Below are 20,629 nucleotides of genomic sequence, written 5' to 3'. Positions count from 1 at the left end.
GAACCAGGATACATATGGGTGTTATTTTTTCTTCCCTTCTACTTTTTTGTTTCTGTTACTAAGGAGACAAAAATGAAAATGTCTCTCAGTTGACCACGAGAGAAAAGTGAAAATATCTCCTAAGTTCTCTTGAGAAAGAAAAAGCAATATTCAGCAGAAGAAGTAGCTAAGATTCAACTCCCCCTTTTCTTAGGCACTGATAACCATCACACCATATTAGAATCTAAAATACTCCGAAACTTTGAACAAAATAAATTCATCAAAATAATAAAATCAGATTCAAAACTTGTACATTACATTCAAATTCAAACCATCAACTATTAACAATAATTTTCACAAACAAAAATAAAATTATTCAACTACAGAATCATAAACAACTAACAAACTACATTACCTAGATTCAAACTAACCTTACCACTTGATTCGATTTAAAACAATAATACAATTCGGCTTGGTTCAATTGAAAGTCTAAACCTAAAAACACACCGCAAGATTACCAAAATACACCAATTTTTAAATAGAAATACACCAAAATAAGAATGAGACAGATTCATCACAATAATAATTCAGATTCAGAACTCCTGCCTTTCATTCAATTCAAACCAGCAATTTTCAAAGAGAAAAACAACTTTATTCACCTACAGAATCATAAACTACTAACGAACTACAGTAACTAGAATCGAACCAGACTTCAGCTACTTAGTTCAATTCAAAACAATAATCCACTTTACTTTGGTTCAATTGACAGTCTGAACTTGAATCATTCATTATCTTCGATAACGACATACCTGTTCAAACTTGATTTCACAGCTTGATTTCAAAAACTTTGATTCAAATCTTCAAATTAGATAAAAGAGCATTAAACTTGAACGAAAAGAACATAAAGAAGGAAGAGAAACGCAAAGAATGCAGAGATGAAACAGAATGTAAAGACGCAGAAAATGCTGAAAAAATTCAAGAAAAAAAACAAAATCCACATGAAAAAGGCAGTTATATACATTTGCGTGTTAAGTTAAAAGTTTGTTATAAGTAATAGCGCGTGAAGGGTGAATTAAGTGAAAGCTACTCGATTAGTTAAATAACTTGAATATATATATATTAATTAATTATGCAGAGATTCGAACTCGCAACTTCTTAATTGAGTATGGAGAGATTATATCATTTGAGTTATAACTTGCCTTCGTAGTAATAATACTTGAATACACAAAAGAAGTCTAAAATACTGCGGGATATAATTAATTTAAAGGTCAACAAATTATTTTTAAGGGGTAACTTGAATTATTCATTTATCTATTTATAATTTTTCCTTTTCAATACAACAACAATTTTTAGGTACATGTTTTTGTTACACATTTTGATACAAACCCCTTTGCAAGACCCAATCTTGTATCATTGTCTGAGCATTAACAGGCTGGTCAGCAGGCATAAGATGGCCACCACCCAAGACAACAACATTGGTGAGTGACTTCCATTGTTGGACATAGCCAGCAAGCTCTCCATTCACCCTCCATATCTTCCTCTCTGCATTCACATACTCCTCAATCCCTTCCCATTTCATAGTATTCACCCATGCCGCAGTTTGAACCGGACCAGCGACCAAATCAAGTTGACCTTGGTACAACAACACCCTAATAGTGTTGCTCTTCAACAACTCCTCCACCATAAACTTCACACTCTTCATTATATCTCCTAGCAATGCTTCCCCAACATTACTGCTGCTCGATTTAAACACTTGAGGTTCATTCACGCCCAATGCCTTCTTCACTTCAGCTATATTCAAGAATTGAGTAACCCAATCTTGATAGTGATAAGGATGATCTTTCCTTGTGTAATCATACAAAGTAGCCAGCCCTGACATGTTTTGCAACTTCCCCTGGAGTCTTCGCCATGCAATCGTTGCTTCACTCCAATGCTGAATCTGTGCCAACCTAACTACTTCCAGTTGATCCTTCTCCAACTCACTCTTTTGCCTCTCATTGATTAGACCCTCATAATAAGCATTAGCCGGATGCGTGCGTGATTGGGTCACTGCCTCAATTATTCCATTCCCAATAGCCACACCAACAAGATTCACTCTTTTAGAAGCATGCAACTGTGCATTTCTTTTCAATATGTAATTTCCAGTTGTAGACGCATACTTTCCTCCATAACTTTGGCCAACAATATAAATAGGGCGGTGTTTGTAAACAGGATCAAGTTGAAGAAACCTTGTAAGAGCAACATAAAGGTGTTTGGCAATACCTTCTTGATTCGTTGGGATCTCTTGCGGTGATGAGGCTATACTGAATCCAGTGCCAATGGGGTTATCAAGAAAGAGAACGCCAAAGAACTTGTTCCAAGCACCAGGGTTGGGTTCAAAGGTGATGGATTCTGTGATACGCCATGGTCCAACTGCATAGAGGCTGCCAATCATCGAGGAGCTTCCAGGGCCACCTTGGAGCCAAATGAGAAGCGGGGTTTTGGAGAGAGGCAAGGTCGAGTTCTGAGCTTCATAGAAAGTGTAGAAGAAGGCGGAAGAAGAGGTTTTGCTGACAGAAAGGTAACCTGATTTTGTGGGGTGAGCTTCTTTTGGAAACAGTGTGTTTGATTTGGAAGAATTCGAAGAAGCTGATGCATGGGTTTGAATGCATAAGCAAAAGAAGATAATGAAGAAAAGAGTATTCATGATGATGACAAAGTAAATTGGAACGTGGATTGAAGGTGATTGCTTGATTCCAACCTCGTAATATTTTGGGAGTATATATAAGCCCGGATTCGTTTGATTATTCGATAAAATATCAAGGGTACTTTTATGGTGGTACGGGATCGGGTGGCTAAGAGTGACTGAAATTTGAATGACCAATGATGTGATGACAGGTGGCAAGGCAAATCTCTGGATGCAGTAGCAGTGGATTAAGCTTAAGTGTGGTAAAGTTTGGAGAGTTTACTGCGTGGGCAATTTTGGAATTTTCCAGACCAAAAAATCGTTTCTGCAACGTGCATCATTAGCTGCGTGGACAAAACGGGATGAAATGAAAGTTGTTAGGTTTGGAAAAAAAATTGGTGAAATGAATGAAGCTGTTTTTTGACTATAAAGGATAAACTAAGATAGGGGAAAAAAAAAGTATAAACTAAGATCGAGAGTGTAAACAAAAAAATTGGAGAGAACGAGAATTGATAGGGGAAAAAATGGCTTTTATTAGGTTGCATACGAATCGGATCGGATCGAATTTAATATTTATATTTTTTGTGTTTGGATCTCATCCGATCCAATTCGTACATTTGTGAATAGGATTAGATCGGAATTCGAATATATCCCAAAAATAAAAATATTTTTAATTTTAAAAAAATTCACAAAATAAAAAATAGAAACGGAACCCCAAATCCGTAATTTCGCATTAATGTTTAATATTCACTGGCTTGGGCTTAGACCGTTGCATACGGTTTGCAAGTATGAAGCGTCCAACATAATACCCTAAACTCGAGGTCAAGGTTGCAAATAAACTAACTCATACACATAATCATTCATAGTTAACCTCAAGCTAACTCAAACACATCATCGATAATCAATCTCAATTTTTTCTCATTCAATCTCGTCATATCTTTCTTTAATTAGTCACTTTAAAAGCTAACAAACCAAACTTTTAAGATTCTCAAGTTCCATTTAGGATAGACCTAGGGATGTCAATGGGGCAGGGCGGGGGCGGGGATGCCTCCTTGCTCCCCATCCCCGCCCTCAGATTTGCTTACTATTCCCGCCCCATTCCCCGCCGTGGGGGAATATTGCTCCCCATCCCCATTTCCCACGGGGCCCTATTCCCCTCGGGGACCCCATTCCCCATGTACATAATAGTTCTAACTAATTATTAATTTCCATATGAATAGAGCTGCAAGTATCTATCTTATACAAAAACTGCAAGATTTTATACAAAAAGTCTAAATGACACGATGGTGACTTCTTTCGAAATAACGCAATGGGACGCAACGACGAGCCAAAGGACAAAGTAGTAAACGAGGTGGGAGACGCGGCAACAGAGAGGAGAATGGACACGACGGCAAAATTACGAAAAGAAACACCATAAAAAAATTACGACGTGGTAAGCAGGGACGGACCTACATTGATGGAAGAGGGGGCATTTGCCCCACAAGGTTTAAAAGAAACACTAATATATATATATATGTTTTAAAATAAAATATAAATATTTTTTTATGTTTTATGTTAAAAAAAATATTTTGTTAAACTTAACATTTAATAATAATTATATTATTAAATTTGATTTAGCATAAAATAAAAAATTAAATAAATAAATAAACTCAAAAAAAGTGATAATTAATTTTATTATATTAGTTAATTAGCTGATAATTAAATTAAGTTATATTAGCTTAGTCGTCCACTTAAGCAAGTGTTGTGAGTTCGAATTTCGTCTCGTATATATAGTAACTCATTGGCTCTTTTAAATGAAATTCAAATTTTTGATAATTAATCCTTAATTTGTTGGGTATCGTAGGAACAAAAAAATATATCTATACCTAAATTTTATTATATTTTTGCCCCCACAACTAAATTTTTCTGGGTCCGTCACTAGCGATAAGGGTGATGGCACGGTGAGGTGTGACGATGCGGTGAGAAGGGTGACAAGGGGGTGGCTACAGAGAGGTTGGATGAAGTATGGACTGCCTTAGGAATCTCTGAATTGAAGAAGGGTTATGCAAATAAAGATTAGGAGTTTTGGGTTTCTATATATATATATGTGTGTGTGAGAAATGTCTAAAAAAATATATGAGAAATAAACTATTAAGGATAATTCAAGGAATTCATAAATTTCGGGGAATAGCGGGGACGGGGCGGGGATCCCTGCTCAGGTCTCCGCGCCTGCTTCGGTGAAATTTTGTCCCCCATCCCCATCCCCGCGGAAAAAATTCTCCACAATCGGATCCCATTCGGGACAGTCCCCGCAGAGATCCCTACGTCTCGAAAAATTTTGCCATCCCTAGATAGACCTAAAGATACTTAACATTTATTCCATGACTCTTAGAAATCATAATCTTGTCATCATATTCTTTAAATAACTTTTTTTTTTCAACTCTTATGTTTAGCTCTATCAAAACGTCATAATCACACCTCATATTCTCAACCCTTGAATTAATAATTAATTAACTTTTTAAATCTTCAACTAAATAATTAAATCTCTTTCCAAGTTAAATTTAATTACTTGTTTACTCTTTTTGTTGTTATTCAAAATCTAATAACTAAAGCCACAAATTAATTTCATTATTTTAAATTCATTTAAAATCCTCAAAACACAACTCTTTAGTTAGAATTACTCAAATAAAACTCATTTTTCTTTAACCAAGTTATCAAACTAACTTCATTTCTATTTTAAGTTTAAAACTCTCCAAAAAGACTCAAAATCACTCTATCTTTCAATCAAAATCTTAATTGGAACATCATAATTGTTTATTCTTAAAACAATCACTTCCATTGCTTTCAATTCACTAAAGAGCCCCAAAATAAACTTCTTTGATCAAAGTTAATCAAATAGAACTTCAAAACAAAGTCTCTAGTCTTTATGAAAATCAAAGTTGCGAGAACCGGACCGGTCAATAAACCGATAAGATTACTAATTTATTGGTTCGTTGGTTTGACCGGAATTCAATCGAAGTTCAACCGATTTAATTAAATACTAAATAAATTATTAAAAGACCTATATATAATTTCAAATATATAAATTCAACATATAATCTTTTATCAATGGAGCTGAGATGCTTTGAGTTTCATGCTTTCTAAGACCAAAAGAAATAACTTGATAATCAATTACTTATTAATTCCAAGAACTCCTCCAATGACTCCCAATAGTATTGCTGCTAGTACGTCGCCAGCGCTGTATGTAGGGGTGGAAATAGGCCAGGCGGCCTACCAGGGGTCTACAGCCTGGCCTGGCCTGATAGGAAATAGGCCCAGGCTCATGCTATTGAAAAAGTCTAGGCTTTTGAAATAGCCTGTTGGGCCTGTCAGGCCGGCCTGAGACTGTAATATCTTTAATCTTTGATGTTGGAATATCAAAAGTCAATCAAATAAAATAATTCTAAAAATTTTCCCTCCACATTAATAAAGAAATAAACATACACACGGTCATTTTCTCTTCTCTACTTTACATGCTCTTCCACCCGACTACCATCCTCTTTATCTTCTCTTCCTTTCTTCCTTTGACTGTACGTACTTCTTCTTCTTTCTCATGTCATTATTTTTTATTTTATTATTTTTTTATATTTGTTGTTATAATGTTAATTATTTTTCATCAATTATTGTTTTATTCTGTCAAAGATCTTCTTTTAAGTTCGATTTTTTGTTTGTGTTGCGATATTATTTCTACTTTTTCGAACATAAAATTTTATCAATTTTTTCTTCATTAAAAGGTTCTTACTTTATGCCATTGATATTATGAAAGTAAAAAAAATCATAAGATAATATTGTCTGTTAATTTTTGTTTAGGTATTATAATAGGCTTTAGAAATGACTGAATCTGTAACTCCAAGTAATCCATTGGCTAATTCTATTTCTTTAAATAGAGAAGAAATTAATCGGTCAGTACCAACAATGCCAACAACAGATACTGGCATTGCACCATTACAAACACCAACAACTACATCAGCACCAACACAGACAACAACTGTTACAAATCAACCCGTCACTGATGAAAATGGTTGTAATGAAACTGTTGTTACAAAAAAAAGGAAGAAGACTTCACCAATTTGGGACGATTTTGATCAAGTTGAAAGTTCTGAAGGTACAAAAGCTATTTGCAAGTATTGCAAATCTATGTTTTCTTACGCTGGAAAAGGATCTAGTACTTCACATTTATGGATGCATTCTAGTAGTTGCTTACAAAGGAGATTGCATGTTGCTGCACAAAAAAAGCAACCATTGATTCCATTTCAACCTTCCAATTCAAGTGTTAATCCCTTTGTGACACCAGGTGCAAGATATTCTTAAGAAAAGATGAGACAAATAATTGCTGCAGCAATTATGGTTCATGAGCATCCTTTCATCATTGTTGAGGATGAAGTTTGGATGTTCTGAATTTCATAAAATTTCTCGCAAAACTGCTCGAAGTGATTGCTTGGCAATATATGAGGCTGAAAAGAAACAATTGAAGGCTTTGTTACAAGGTGTTAGGAAGATAAGTTTGACAACTGACATGTGGAGATCAAGCCATCAAATTGTTGAATATATGGTTATCACAGGTCACTTTATTGATGCAGGGTGGAATCTTCAAAAAAGGGTTTTGAGTTTTGTTCAGGTACCTGCTCCTAGACGTGGCATTGATGTTGTGGATGCTATTCTCAAGTGTTTGAAGACTTGGGGAATTGAAAACAAAGTCTTCTCAGTATCTGTTGACAATGCTTCCTATAATGATTCATGTCTAAGGGCTCTTAAAGGATACTATTTCAGATAACAACTCATTACCTGTTGGTGGTAGTTTGTTTTATATTAGGTGCTGTGCACACATTCTGAATTTGTTGGTACAAGATGGGCTAGGTAAAATTAAAGGTATTATTCAGAAAGTTTGTGAGAGTGTCAAGTATGTCAATTTTAATGATTCAAGATTTAAAACATTTCTTGAGATTGCTGAAAACAAGCGTTTGAAGGAGAAAAAATTCATCATTGATTGTCCCACAAGATGGAATTCTACTTACAATATGTTATCTGTGGCTTTGAAGTTTAAATTTGTGTTTCCTGTGTATAAGAAAAGAGAACCCCACTACAATTACGAACCATCATCAGAGGATTGGAGAAAAGTTGAGAAGATTTGTAAACTTTTAAAAGTTTTTAATCTTGCTACTCATGTCATTTCTGGTAGTGAGTATCCTACTGCAAACTTGTACCTTCCTGAAGTTTGGAGAGTGAAACAAGTAATTGATGATGCTATTGAAGATAGAGATTCCTTCATGAGAGAAATGGCAACCTAAATGAAAGAAAAGTTTGACAAATATTGAGGAGAATGCAATATGGTAATGTCTCTTGCTTGTATTTTAGATCCTAGGTGCAAATTACATGTTATTACATTCTGTTTTCCTTTAATCTACAAACCTGAGCATGTGGCTGCTGAAAATGTTGACAAAGTGAAGAATAAATTGCAAGAAATGTATGATGAATATGCTGAAAATTGTCATGGTGAGACAATAATAAGTGGAGTTAACACTAATAGTCTAGTTGCTTCTTCTAATGTGGTTAGTTCTGAAATTAGTGGAATTGATGAAATGTTGAATATGGTTCGAGAAAAAGAAACCATTCATCCAACGAAATCTGAATTAGAAGTTTATCTTGATGAGAGTGCTTACATTCCTGAAGGCAATTCTAAGTCTTTTAGTGCTTTGGAGTGGTGGAAAAACAATAGCCTGAAATCCAAGGTTTTACCTAAAATGGCAGCGGACATATTAGCAATTTCTGTCTCAACGGTGGCTTCAGAGTCTTCATTTAGTGCTAGAGGAAGAGTTATTGATGAATACCGTTCTCGACTAAATCAAGAGTCCATTGAAGCTCTCATTTGTGGAGGAGATTGGCTTCGGAACAAGTATGGTTTGAAAAAAAAAAAAACAAAGCTAAAAATCAACTTTCTAATATTTCTCTTTTTGACTAAGTATCTATATTATAGAAAATATTTTCTCTTTTTAAATGTGAAAATATTGATATTGGAATGATGTGAGTAGTTAGAATAATAAAGTTGAATTTTTCATGATATATAAATGAGGTATCATATAATTTATACTAAAATTATGACCACAATTTTATTTTAAACATTCTCTTTTGTACTAATAAAAAAAGTATTTGTTACATTTATATTATTTAAAAATCTAATGATATATGTATGTTTGCTTTTTTTTTTTTCAAGGTGTTGGAACAGGAAGATTAAATCACTTGTAAGCTTGGAGGGTTAATCGATTAATTGTTCAACATTTCCTTTATTGTATTTTGATTTAAGTAGTTATTAGCTTTTCTTTTGTACTAATAAAAAAAATATTTGTTACATTTATATTATTTAAAAATCTAATGATATATGTATGTTTGCTTTTTTTTTTTTCAAGGTGTTGGAACAGGAAGATTAAATCACTTGTAAGCTTGGAGGGTTAATCGATTAATTGTTCAACATTTCCTTTATTGTATTTTGATTTAAGTAGTTATTAGCTTTTATTTGATATTATGTTTAGTTGGTTTGTTACAACTCTTGATAATGATGAAGTCTATTATTTTGAAATGTTACATATTTTAGAAGTAGTCAAGTGGGAATATATTCATATATATTATCTTTTTTTAATCAATAGTAGTTATTTATCGATATTTTGTCTTTATTTTGTATCAATATTATTCATAAATTTATTATTTTATATTTTATAATTTTAAAAATTGAATTATATCTTAAATATAATTATTATTAAAAAAAAAAGCCTATTGACAGGGTTCAGGCCAGGCCAAATTTAACAACAGGCCAGGCTTAGTACTCATTAAAAAGCCTATACCAGGCTATAGGCCAAGCTAAGGCCAATATACTCTATTACAGGCCTGGCCTGTTAAGAGTAAAGCCTGACCTGGCCTGACCTGTTTCTACCCCTAGCTGTATGTTACCTTGGAAGAACCAACATCATACATTATCAGACCACCTTCTCCGAATAAGCTGCATTTACTGGTGGCACAAAGCTGAATTGTAGCTCTTAAAACAATAACAACTACTGCTGTGGTGAAAAATGTCCTCCACAGAAGAGCACTCCTCCACCTAAAGAAAAAGAAAGAAAATGATAAGTTTTCAAGCTATGCTATGTAACATCTTTGTTTGTTACTCTTTTTACACTTTGATGATCAAAGCAACATAAACTCTTGCATCTAATTAACATCTTATAGAGAATGTTAGAAAAATTGGATTGGTAAGTAAGTTTTTCTTTCACTCAATATCAAATTTACAAGCTATAGATAGTATGAGATTAAGAGAGAAAGAATGAATGGTCTAAACAGAAATAGATAGATACCATGAAGCTGCCTCTTTAAGGACAAAAAGGACACCACCTACTGGTGCGCTAAAGGCAGCATCAACACCAGCAGGCGCGCATAAATCATATTCAACATATTAGTCCAAAATCATAATAATAAAAAACAACTCAGAATTATTATAATTAACAAAAATAAAATAAAAAAACAAAAATAGCAACTCACAATGGTTAAAATCAACAAAATAAAAAAAAGAATGCAACAACAACAAAAGTTCTGTCTTGGCAATCAGACTCCAAAATCAACAAAAATAGCAATTCAGAATCTAGAATCATTATAATCAACTCTAGTTTCATAAACATTAGCAACTCAGCAATAACAAAATCTTTGTAGAAAATTTAACAAAATCAAGAAAAAATTAACAAATCAACAACTCAGAATGACAAATCCTAAATTAGCAACTCAATTATTAACAATAGTAAAACCAGCAAACACAGAGGAGACGACGAGGAGGTGGCGACGCCGGTGAACACAGTATTATCAAAATCTAAGTATTATCAAAATCCAAGTCATAGTACTTACCGGCGGCGAGGAGGAAGGGGAGTGACGGCGACGACAGAGGAGACGACGACACCGACAAACAGAAAGAGAGAGAGAGCGCTCAAATAGAAGAGACGACGACGGTCATAGAGCTTTCACATGACGGCAGGGAGCTTTCTAGGACGGTGACACAGCTTCCTAGGACGGCGACAGAGCTTCCTACAATGGCGACACAGCCCATGTGATGGCGACAGAGCTTCTGCATGCGACGCCTCTACCTAATGAAGACGAGTTCGGTGATGACAACGAAGTGTGGCTGTGGGCTATGGGGCTGCGGTGGTTGCGGGGCTGGGGGCTAGGGTTCTTTGTTCTCTCAATTTCCAATTTTCACTTCATTTTCAGAGAGGAGAGGAATGGGGCTTGGGTTTGTTGGGGAGTGGGGATTTAGGGTTTGCTTTTTTTTTTAGGAATTTAAAACGACACCGTTTGGATGGGTTTTTGAACCAGAAATCCTTCAAAAAATTGGCCAAAAATTCTGGCGGTTCACTGGTTAACCACCAGTTCGATCGGTTTTTTGACCAATTTTTTGCTAGGCGGTTTATCAGGCTAACCAAACCGGCTTAGTGATCAGTTTTCGATTAATCCGATTGATCCTATCGGTCTGGTTCGGTTTTCAGAACTATGATGAAAATAGCACCAGCTTCCATTATTCTTATTATTCAATTTCACTCAAACTCCTATACAAATTTCGGCTGAACCTCTCCTAAAACTCGGAGTTTGCCACCCTTCAAGGGTTCCATCCAAACCGAACATCTCTCAATCCTTCTCAACCATTCAAAACATTCAAGAATTCTCAACCTTTCCTATGCCAAACACAGTTCCTATATCAATGTATTTATTTTCTAATCTTAATTTATCTTTAATTTATTAAATTTTCACACATTAGGGCAATAAACAAGTTGTTCAAGTCTTAATCCACCACCAAGAGGTATCAAGCATTATTACTAATTAATTTTATTATTAGAATATTAAATCCCTATTTAAACTGTTACCAGTTTCATTCAATTACGTAAACAAATCTTAAATTATAAAAATCAAATGAATCAAACTTTAATAGAGATAACCGAGGCATAAAATGCTCATCAACTCAACTGCATATATGTTTTAAACTCTGAAAACATTCCAAATTTATTAAAATCAATAACCCTTACCTCAATCGTGACTCAAGTACGTGACAAACTCCTTTTTATTCTTATTTCGCAGCAGTGGTAGAAATTCTGACCATTTTCGCGCCAGCAGCATCATTGAACACGGCTTACAGTTGCAGTTCTAGCAGTTCTGAGGACTTCTTGCAGTAGCGATAGCCACAAATGCAACATGCAACTACGGTAACTCAACCCTATGATATCAACAACTCAAGATCTTTAATGAACCAATAGCAAAACACTAACGGCGAGGGTTCCAAAACAAAAAAACTTATTGTAATCTAAGAGGAACAAAAGAATAGAGCAGCAGTAGCTCCAGTAATAATGGAAAACCTCAGCCGAAACTACAACAACAACACAATGACAACAACATCCCCAAAAATTAAAAAAATGGAAACTAGAAGCAAGAACATCCTTACCAGTGGCAGTAGTGCTAACTCAGCCAGTTCCAACAATAAGAGTGTGGCTCAGTTCACCATCAATGGCGGCGTGATAGAAACCAGGAACTTCGGCAATGACGACGGAGGAACCGTTCCTCCCCTGTCGCGTTTCTCCTACGAGCTCCTTCTCTCTCCTTTGGCTCCTCAATAACGGCAATGGCGATGGCTCTGGGCAGAAGCGGCGGAGTCTCCTTCGATGGCAACAGAGGCTTCCGTTGTCTCCTCTTTCCTTCCTCTATTCACCACGCCTCTCCCTCTTTTCCGCACTTTCTCTTCTCTCTCCTCAGACTCCCTTCAACGACTGCGACGACGGCATGGCCTTAACCGGCATCGTTCTCCTTCCCCCTTCTTCTTGCTTTCTTCTCCCTCTCTGTTTTTCCTCTCTCTTTTTCTTTCTTTCGTTCTCAACCATGTGTATGTGTTAGGAGAGAGTTAGTATGGATAAAATTAGGGTTATGGTTTGTTTTGGAAAAAGAGGGGTAAGGATAATTTGCTAATTTTTTTTAATAAAATTAGGGGATAGAGTAGTAATTTGAAACCTAATTTAACCCAATATCATGAATTTTAAGAATACTATTTATTTATAAACTCACTAATTAGTTTCAAATAACTTCTCTAATTTTAAATTAAAGATAATATAATTTTCTTTTAGTTCATAAAATTAAAATATTAAATCCCAAATTTCAATTATTCAAATTAAATTAACAAATCTCCATTATTTTTTAATTACTAACACTTTAAATTCCAAATAAAAAAATATTCAATTACTATGAAAAGTATATAAATCCTAATTAATTTTAAATTCAAAATCTCATAACTTTGATTCAATTACCGTTGGTAAAAATAATTTTTTAAAAATAAAATAAAAAATAAATATAATATATTACAAATAACTTATTATTTAAATTTTCAAAAATTTGGAGTCTTATAACCCCCATATTTGTCCTACAGGTGCGTGTCATCCATTATATTAAAATTAAATTTTTATATTAAATAATAAAATTGATGTGGCATGTTTCTGAGATTTTTTTCGTTATGAAAAATTTAAAAATAACTTGTAATCACAAAAGACAGCATCCGTTAGTTGAAACTTGAATCTAACCAAACATCAATTGCTAAGTGATGTCGTTAGTGATCGGTCCTATTTGGCTCATTAGTGTCTTACGTGGAACTTTGACCTGGAAGTTATATTAAATAAATAGATTAAATTATTTTTAAAAAATTAAAAAGCAAAATAATCCTAAATTCCCAAATGTTTTACGGTTATATCATCTTTTTTAACAACTAGATTAAAAACCCTATTTAACAAATTGGACACCTAACCTGGGGAAGAATAGAAAATGCAAGGTATGACAAAGAGACGATTAAACCGTGTTACTTCGACGGGGAGTAGCACTGGAGCTTCCTGTTTTAGAAGGCAGGATGCAAAGATGGGATGAAAGTTGATGGCAAATGTAACTGTGGGTTCAATGTGGTGTTGTTGCAATCTGGCACTCTAAATAATCTTAGAAGATGACACTCTAAATGATCCTAGAAGATGGTTCATCGGTTGTTCTCTATAGGTGTGATGTATAAAGTGTTTTTTTTAGTAAAAGACAAATAGGTCCATGTCCTTTTAAAACGAGAACATTTTCGTCCCTCAAGATTGGAAAATACATTTCGATCCCTCATGTTTTAAAACGACTGACAATTATACCCTTCCGTCCATTTTGGGCAAAAAACGGCAACGGAGCCAGCTGACATGGAGAAGTAGAGAATGACGTGTCCGTTACACTTGCTGAAGGGGACTGGGACAAATTATTAGTGGACAAATTTGTCCCTTAATGACCAAAACGATGCCGTAAGCATGAGTGAGCCCTATTTCATCAAAATGCAAGGTGGAAGCTATGGCCGCTGCTGGTGCGATCGTCCATGAAAGACCATTAAACTTTCTGTGATGGTTTCCATTGCCATTTTCACTCTTTGACTTTTGCAATTTTCTTATTTTTCTATTTCATGTAAGACCATTAAACTTTCTGTGATGGTTTCCATTGCCGTTGTCATGGAATTATGCGGGTTCACTTCAGTCTAGATAGCATGATATAAACATGCTTATAATTCTTGATCATTTCTGACTGCTTGCCTCAGCAGGGTCAACCACCTCAGCTTCTACGGTTTCAGGGACATGGGGCTGGGTTCCTGCCGGATGAGACTGAGCAGAATATGCAGACCATTTACCGGTCAGAGCCATACCCATCATCTCATATATCTTCCCTCCAAGCTGCGCTGGATTATCAGGCTGCGCGCACAAAAGCACATCAAGAAATAATGTCACATGTAAAGTTAAAATAGCCAATATATGCAGCACCTTGATCACATTAACAACCCAACTTCAATGACTTTCAAAATAATAGTATTAACCGAGCCAATGAACTTACTGTAAAACCACTGGAAACCAAAGCTGCATCATAGAGAAGGTCAATAGCTTTGAGGGCATCTTGATCATCAGGGTTTGTTTTGAATGCAGCCTGGAAATTACATAGAGCACATTGTTAATTTGTTATGTAAAATCCTCAAAAATTTGTCATTAAGTATATGATAGAAAGGAAGACCCACCTCTCCATGTTTGCAGACCAACCAAATTTTTCTGACACCAGAACACAGGGTGAAGAGCTTAGTCTGTTTAAAATTTGCACACTTGCAACTTTATCCCCCAAATGTTTCTTAATCCAGTCACAAGTTTGGCCGAATTCCTGTTTCATCTCCTTTTCCCTTCATTCTTATCACCTGTAGAAACAACAAATCAAATTTAACTAGCTATAAAGAAGAACCAAGCCATGATGAATCCACTGAAAAATAAGGACTACTAAATATTTGGTTGATGAAAATACTGATACCATTGGCTAAATGAGCATTTTCCCAAAACATGATGTATATCAAGCAATTGGGATATGTTATTCCCATACACTACGCAATAGGAACACACCTAGATCCAGGTCTTCCTTGATAATACCAACAAAATTCTTTTCCTTATATGACTTGAGGTTTTGAATAGCAACCTCATCAATTGGATCCACCAGAAACAGTACCTAAGAAAAAATCACAAACACCAATATTAAGAAATGATATAATTAATCCGTACAAAGTTATAAACTTAGGAAAGAAAACAAACTTATACTTCAAGATCCTTCTCTGCAAGTCTCTCCAAGAAAGGTGTGTTCTTTGCACTATTCACACTATCGGCTGCAATGTAATAAATATCTTTTTAATCAGGCTTCATGTTCTCAACATATTCATCCAAGCTGATCAGTTCTTCTTCGCTTTGGGATGAGAAAAACCTAAGCAATGGAGCGATGCGTTTGTGATTCTCACGATCTTCAATACAACCCAATTTCAAATGTTTGCCAAAATTCTCCCAGAACTTCTCATAGTCCTACATACAGAGCAAGACATCTAGTCAAACGAATAAACACATATAGACATACGGATAGTATTAGTGAATCTAAGTTAATGCAATTTATCCTATGTAGAATGGGATAATGGCAGAATATGTACAACTAAAATTCGTCAAAATATGAACATACCTCCCTGTTATCACTCATAGATATTCCCAAAATCATGTCAAAAGCTTTCTGAACTAAACGTTTCCTCATAATCTGCAGCTTCATAAAACATGGAAAAAAGGATAAGCAAGATGAAGAACCCCCCTCACTCTTTCATGGACAATCGCACCAGCAGTAGCCATGGCTTCCACCTTGCATTTTGATGAAATAGGGCTCACTCATGCTTACAGCGTCGTTTTGGCCATTAAGGGACGAATTTGTTCACTAATAATTTGTCCCAGTCCACTTCAGCAAGTGTAACGGACACGTCATTCTCTACTCCTCCATGTCAACTGGCTCCATTGCCGTTTTTGGCCCAAAATGGACGGAGGGGTATAATTGTCAGCCATTTTAAAATGTGAGGGATCGAAATGTATTTTTCAATCTTGAGGAACGAAAATGTCCTCGTTTTAAAAGGTCAGGGACCTATTTGTCTTTTACTCTTTTTTTTTAATGGGTCTTGAGTTTTTGTGATTTATATTGAAGAAATTTATTTATTTGCAATCAAAGAAGAAGATTGTGATGAAGATGGTACGAGGGTATTTTGTCAACAATTCCGCTTCCGATACTTGGGTTGTAGTTGATATTGATTTGGAGCTAGAATTGGGCTGCACACTCTCAGCATCCCCAGTTTCTACAGATGCTCATACAGGGGCTTCTCATTGATTTTGGTAGGTTCGGCACATTGGTTTTGGATTTGGGTTTGATTTCTTTGGACAATATGTACTTCTTCAACTTGGCAATGAGTTTGTGGTGGTTGGACATTGGATTGTTGAGGGAAAAAGATGGGTTCAGTGGGCTGAAATAATTTTTGTTGGACTTAGATGTAGAGGTTTTGTCAAGTTGGGGTTGTTCAATAATAACACTATCTCCTACTCTTTTTTTTCTTAACTGGAGTGAGGGTTTTCTAAGACCTTATCTGTCGTCACTGCAGCATTACTTGGAGGAGCAGGGGAAGATTTTATAATTGGAGTACCATCATCAACAACCTATGAAATGTTTATTGGATGCTGATAATAAACTTCTATCCTCTTTCCATTAGCAACAGGAGGCTCATACATCCTAAAGATATCCATGTCCACCCTAAGTAACTTCAAGCCTCCATTAAAATTCTTTTTAGACTCCAACCAATAAAATTCTGAAACCTCAATGTAACTTATATCCTTCAACAAATCTTTGATGAAAAACTAGTTCAGCATTTCGACATTAATCCTCTCTATTTCTGATATTTCCCTTCCAATATACATCATCTCTCCATTTTTCCCTCCAAAACTTTTCTGTATGATGGATCATTAATGTAATGTGGACTGTAGTAGCCATCTGTTTCAGAATTAAAATTAATAATTCATTAACACAAACTATGATCTTTAAATTTATGTTGAACAATAGCTCTCTTATTTGTCATAATGTTGTAAAATTTCAATAATAGAATAATCAAATTGAAAGAAGTAATAAGAGACTAGCATATATAATTATATACTTGCAACGACCGAACATAAGAAGTAATAAGAGACTAGTTTATATATACAATGCCACACGTACTCAAAGTGTACTCAGTACTCAATGAACAATTTTTCAAGCATAATAACTTTTTTTCTTCCATAAACAAGTTTCAATCATATTATGATTAGGACTAATTTAAAATATCTATTTTTTAATTCTAAAGAACAGGGCATAAAAATAGAACTAATGTCCACCATTTTAAACAAAATGAAGGAATGCAAACGGTATCCTATGATTCGGAAAAAAACCCAAATGCAACAATAACATAATCTCAGCGAATCGAAAGACCTTATAATTGATTTCTTCATCGCAGCTATGAATGACAAAAAAATTTTCAAAGTGATTCTGATTTATTAGAGATATTTTTCATGGTTGGCTGAGTCAGAGAACCTCAATCGTGAAAGTCATCTTATCTTGTTCTTTTTATTAGTGTTGCTGAAGAATATAATCTCCGCTAGGGCTTGGAGTGACTTTTTCTTTCCGAGAACTAGGGGTAGGGGTACACATGACCCGGCCATTTCATCGGGTCTAGGTTTGGATAAGAGTATCAAAATTAGACTCGGTCATTATTTAGGATTGGGTCCGGGTCAAGACGAACCCGACTTCACCCGGTTCATATGCATCCTAGAGGGACAAAAAATGGTATATATATTTTAAATTAATTCCAATCTTATGTTATATTGATTATAAGCTTATTGTTTTATTTTTAATCACATTTTTTGAATTAAAAATTAGATCAAAGAAGCATAAAATTATAATTTATGGACAAATTCAAATTTAAGTATGGTTATCAACTTCTCTGTAACAAGTATTTTTTTCTTCTTTTATAAATGAGTGCATCATAATTTTTTGACATAAAATTTATCAAAATCCGGACTTCACCCCGTCAAAATCTGGTTTTAGTATGGTTTGAAAGTAGTGTGATTTCACTGGATTTAGGGCTGGGTAAGAGTTCTAAAAATAGACTCAGTCATTACTAAGGGTCGAGTCCGGATCAAGACGAACCCAGTTTCACCCGACCCCATGTGCACCCCTATCGAGAACCGGCAAAATGAAGCGTCACGGTCCATGGTTGAGTTATTCACATTAAATTAATTATTAATTTTTTAAAAATAGTTTAATCTATTTATTTAATGTAACTGCTAGGTCAAAGCGCCATGTAGGACACTAATGAGCCAAATAGGATGGATCACTAACGACGACACCTAATAATTGATGTTTGGTTAGATTAAGCTAATAAATGTTGTCTTTTGTGATTACAAGTTACTTTTAAATCTTTTATGGTCACTTTTGTCAGTGTCTTAATTTTTTATGGTCAAATTTATACTTTTGTTAGTGACTTAACTTTTGTCATTGCCTTAATACAGTTAGCAAATGTACTAGAAATATATTCAATTTGATTTCTGAAATTGCACGAGAGTCTTAATTTAGTCCCTAAAGTTTCAATTATCTCTATTTAATCTTCAAATTCCTCATCAAATTTTTTACATGCTATAGAATCTATTGGGTGTTTTAAGACTCCATCATCAAGCCACTTCTCTTTATGCCACCTTATTGCTACTGTTGTTTCTTCACAGATGAAATCTTTGGAGTCTAAGTTTTAACAAAAAGTATCTTAGTATTTTCTGGGACACCTTCTTCTTACGAGAGTCATCATTTTTATTTTCCTTTTCCTTCACCCATCTAGATTGCTTGCACTTTGGACATTTATCAAGATTAGCATATGCTTGCCTCCAAAACAAAATATAATCATTCACACAAGCATTTATCTTTTTGTAATCTAATCCCAAATCTCGAATCACTTTTCAAGCCTCATAAAAGCAGTAGGATATGTATTTTCCTTTGGAAATATGATTTTTAGAAAGAGAAATAAAGAACCAACTGAATTGTTGCTCCATCCATATCGATATTTCATTTGAAATAACTTAACAATGAAAGATAATTTCGAAATCTCACTATCCAGGTTTTGCTTAGCATCTCTTGTTAATTTTTTGTCCCCTCATGAGATTCTTTTGAACTATTTTCATCTACGTTGATAGTAAAATCTCTTGGCGTCTCTCCTAGTGTCTTTTCTCTCAGTATGTTAAACATCTCATAAGTGACAGAATCATTCTTCCTTTAACAATCAATCTCTTTTAAATCAGACACACCTATAGTTGATGTATCTTAAAGGCTCTCACCATGATGTACCCATATTTTATATGAACACTCTCCCCCATTGGCACACATGATGATGAACTTTATTTCTAAGTTTGAACAAAATATTATTGCATTTGGGACAAGGATAAGGCAATTTTCAAAAATAATTCATCGAGACACTTTCTAAATTCAGGGGTACGCATACCAAAATTAATCTAATATTTTTAGTAGTTGACTATTGGACTAATTTCTGTAAGAGATGAGAACAAAAGAGAGAAGGATGTAAAGAAAGAGTGAAAAATGGAGCAAGAAAAACATAAACTAACATTACAAGGACTACCACTCACAAAGGGTTCTAAACTAAATTCCAAGCCAATTCTCTATAACTCCCAATACATACTATTTTAATTCAATGCATTGTAAATATATAAAATTAATAACAAAATTGCATTTATATTTTTGTTAATAAGGATAATGTAGTTGCCACAATAAGACACTCAATTCGCAAACACAATAAGCAAAAAAAAAAAAAGATCAAAATCATAGAACAAAGAAGCAAAAAATAGAATCAAAATTAACTTTTCAAAGAAGAAAAAAGTAAATTATCAAACAAATTATAGAATAATATTTTCTAGATAACAAGAATATCAAAAAATAATATTATAGGCAACAATATTCAAATAACATTTACCTTCAGTGAGTAGAGTAGAAACCAACAACCCAGGGATGAGCAGCAACTAGGGAACGACAACGTCGAGCATCACCATGGAGGAAGGAGAATGGTCGAGATGAACTAGAGTAGCAGAGGCAGAGGATCAGGGACCAGAGTAATAGAAGAAGAGTAGCAGCACGAGCAGGAACAGTGACGCGGAAGAAGAGAGGAAGACAATTGTAGACAAGCACGAACGACGACGACGCAAAGCACCACCATCGTGGATGACAGAGCAGGAACTGGTGATGATGCAGATGTGCATAAACGACGACGCAGAAGAGGACAACGCTGGTAGATGTGAGTGTGAAGGCGAGGCGAAGACAAGGCAGAACAGAGGCTAACGGGGAGTCGACGAGGATAACATTGGTGATGGAGTGGGCTCTTCTTCTTCCAGGGGCTCTATTGTTGAGAGTACAAGCTATGGATGAGTAGTTGTAGGAGGCAGAAGGTGAAAAGTGAAATTGAAAGTAAACACCAACCCAACCCTTGTCTATTTTTACGAAGGACAAGGCAATATTTGTCAAAAAAAATAGACACTTCAACCCTCA

The 20,629-nt window shown here is 34.8% G+C and overlaps 2 protein-coding genes and 2 long non-coding RNA genes across 4 annotated transcripts; 1 reads left to right on the top strand and 3 right to left on the bottom strand.

The window, feature by feature from the left end:
* LOC107639308 (serine carboxypeptidase-like 50) lies at positions 1,259-2,728 on the bottom strand. The gene has a single exon (XM_021121133.1). It carries the CDS (start codon positions 2,663-2,665, stop codon positions 1,346-1,348), a length of 1,320 nt encoding a protein of 439 aa, XP_020976792.1. The 5' UTR covers positions 2,666-2,728; the 3' UTR covers positions 1,259-1,345.
* LOC110271494 (zinc finger BED domain-containing protein RICESLEEPER 1-like) lies at positions 7,041-7,950 on the top strand. Its single transcript, XM_021122437.1, has 2 exons — positions 7,041-7,329; positions 7,409-7,950. Exons 1-2 carry the CDS (start codon positions 7,041-7,043, stop codon positions 7,948-7,950), a joined length of 831 nt encoding a protein of 276 aa, XP_020978096.1.
* On the bottom strand, positions 9,600-10,943 carry LOC110270622. The gene is made up of 3 exons (XR_002360260.1): positions 10,544-10,943; positions 10,003-10,042; positions 9,600-9,752 (listed from the first exon to the last, which is right to left on the bottom strand). It is a non-coding gene; the product is annotated as an uncharacterized LOC110270622 (long non-coding RNA).
* LOC107637774 lies at positions 15,109-15,793 on the bottom strand. Its single transcript, XR_001619516.2, has 3 exons — positions 15,710-15,793; positions 15,304-15,558; positions 15,109-15,214 (listed from the first exon to the last, which is right to left on the bottom strand). It is a non-coding gene; the product is annotated as an uncharacterized LOC107637774 (long non-coding RNA).

Source organism: Arachis ipaensis, chromosome B04, assembly GCF_000816755.2.
Source record: "Arachis ipaensis cultivar K30076 chromosome B04, Araip1.1, whole genome shotgun sequence".
NCBI lineage: Eukaryota > Viridiplantae > Streptophyta > Magnoliopsida > Fabales > Fabaceae > Arachis > Arachis ipaensis.
Note: the sequence above shows the minus strand (reverse complement) of the source record. Positions and strands in the feature narration are given on the sequence as shown.

Coding starts and splice junctions, on each gene's coding strand:
- LOC107639308 (XM_021121133.1), bottom strand. CDS start 2,665: ATGAATACTCTTTTCTTCATTATCTTCTTTTGCTTATGCATTCAAACC.
- LOC110271494 (XM_021122437.1), top strand. CDS start 7,041: ATGAAGTTTGGATGTTCTGAATTTCATAAAATTTCTCGCAAAACTGCT. Junction 7,330..7,408: donor TGTGGATGCTATTCTCAAGT/GTTTGAAGACTT, acceptor TTCATGTCTAAG/GGCTCTTAAAGGATACTATT.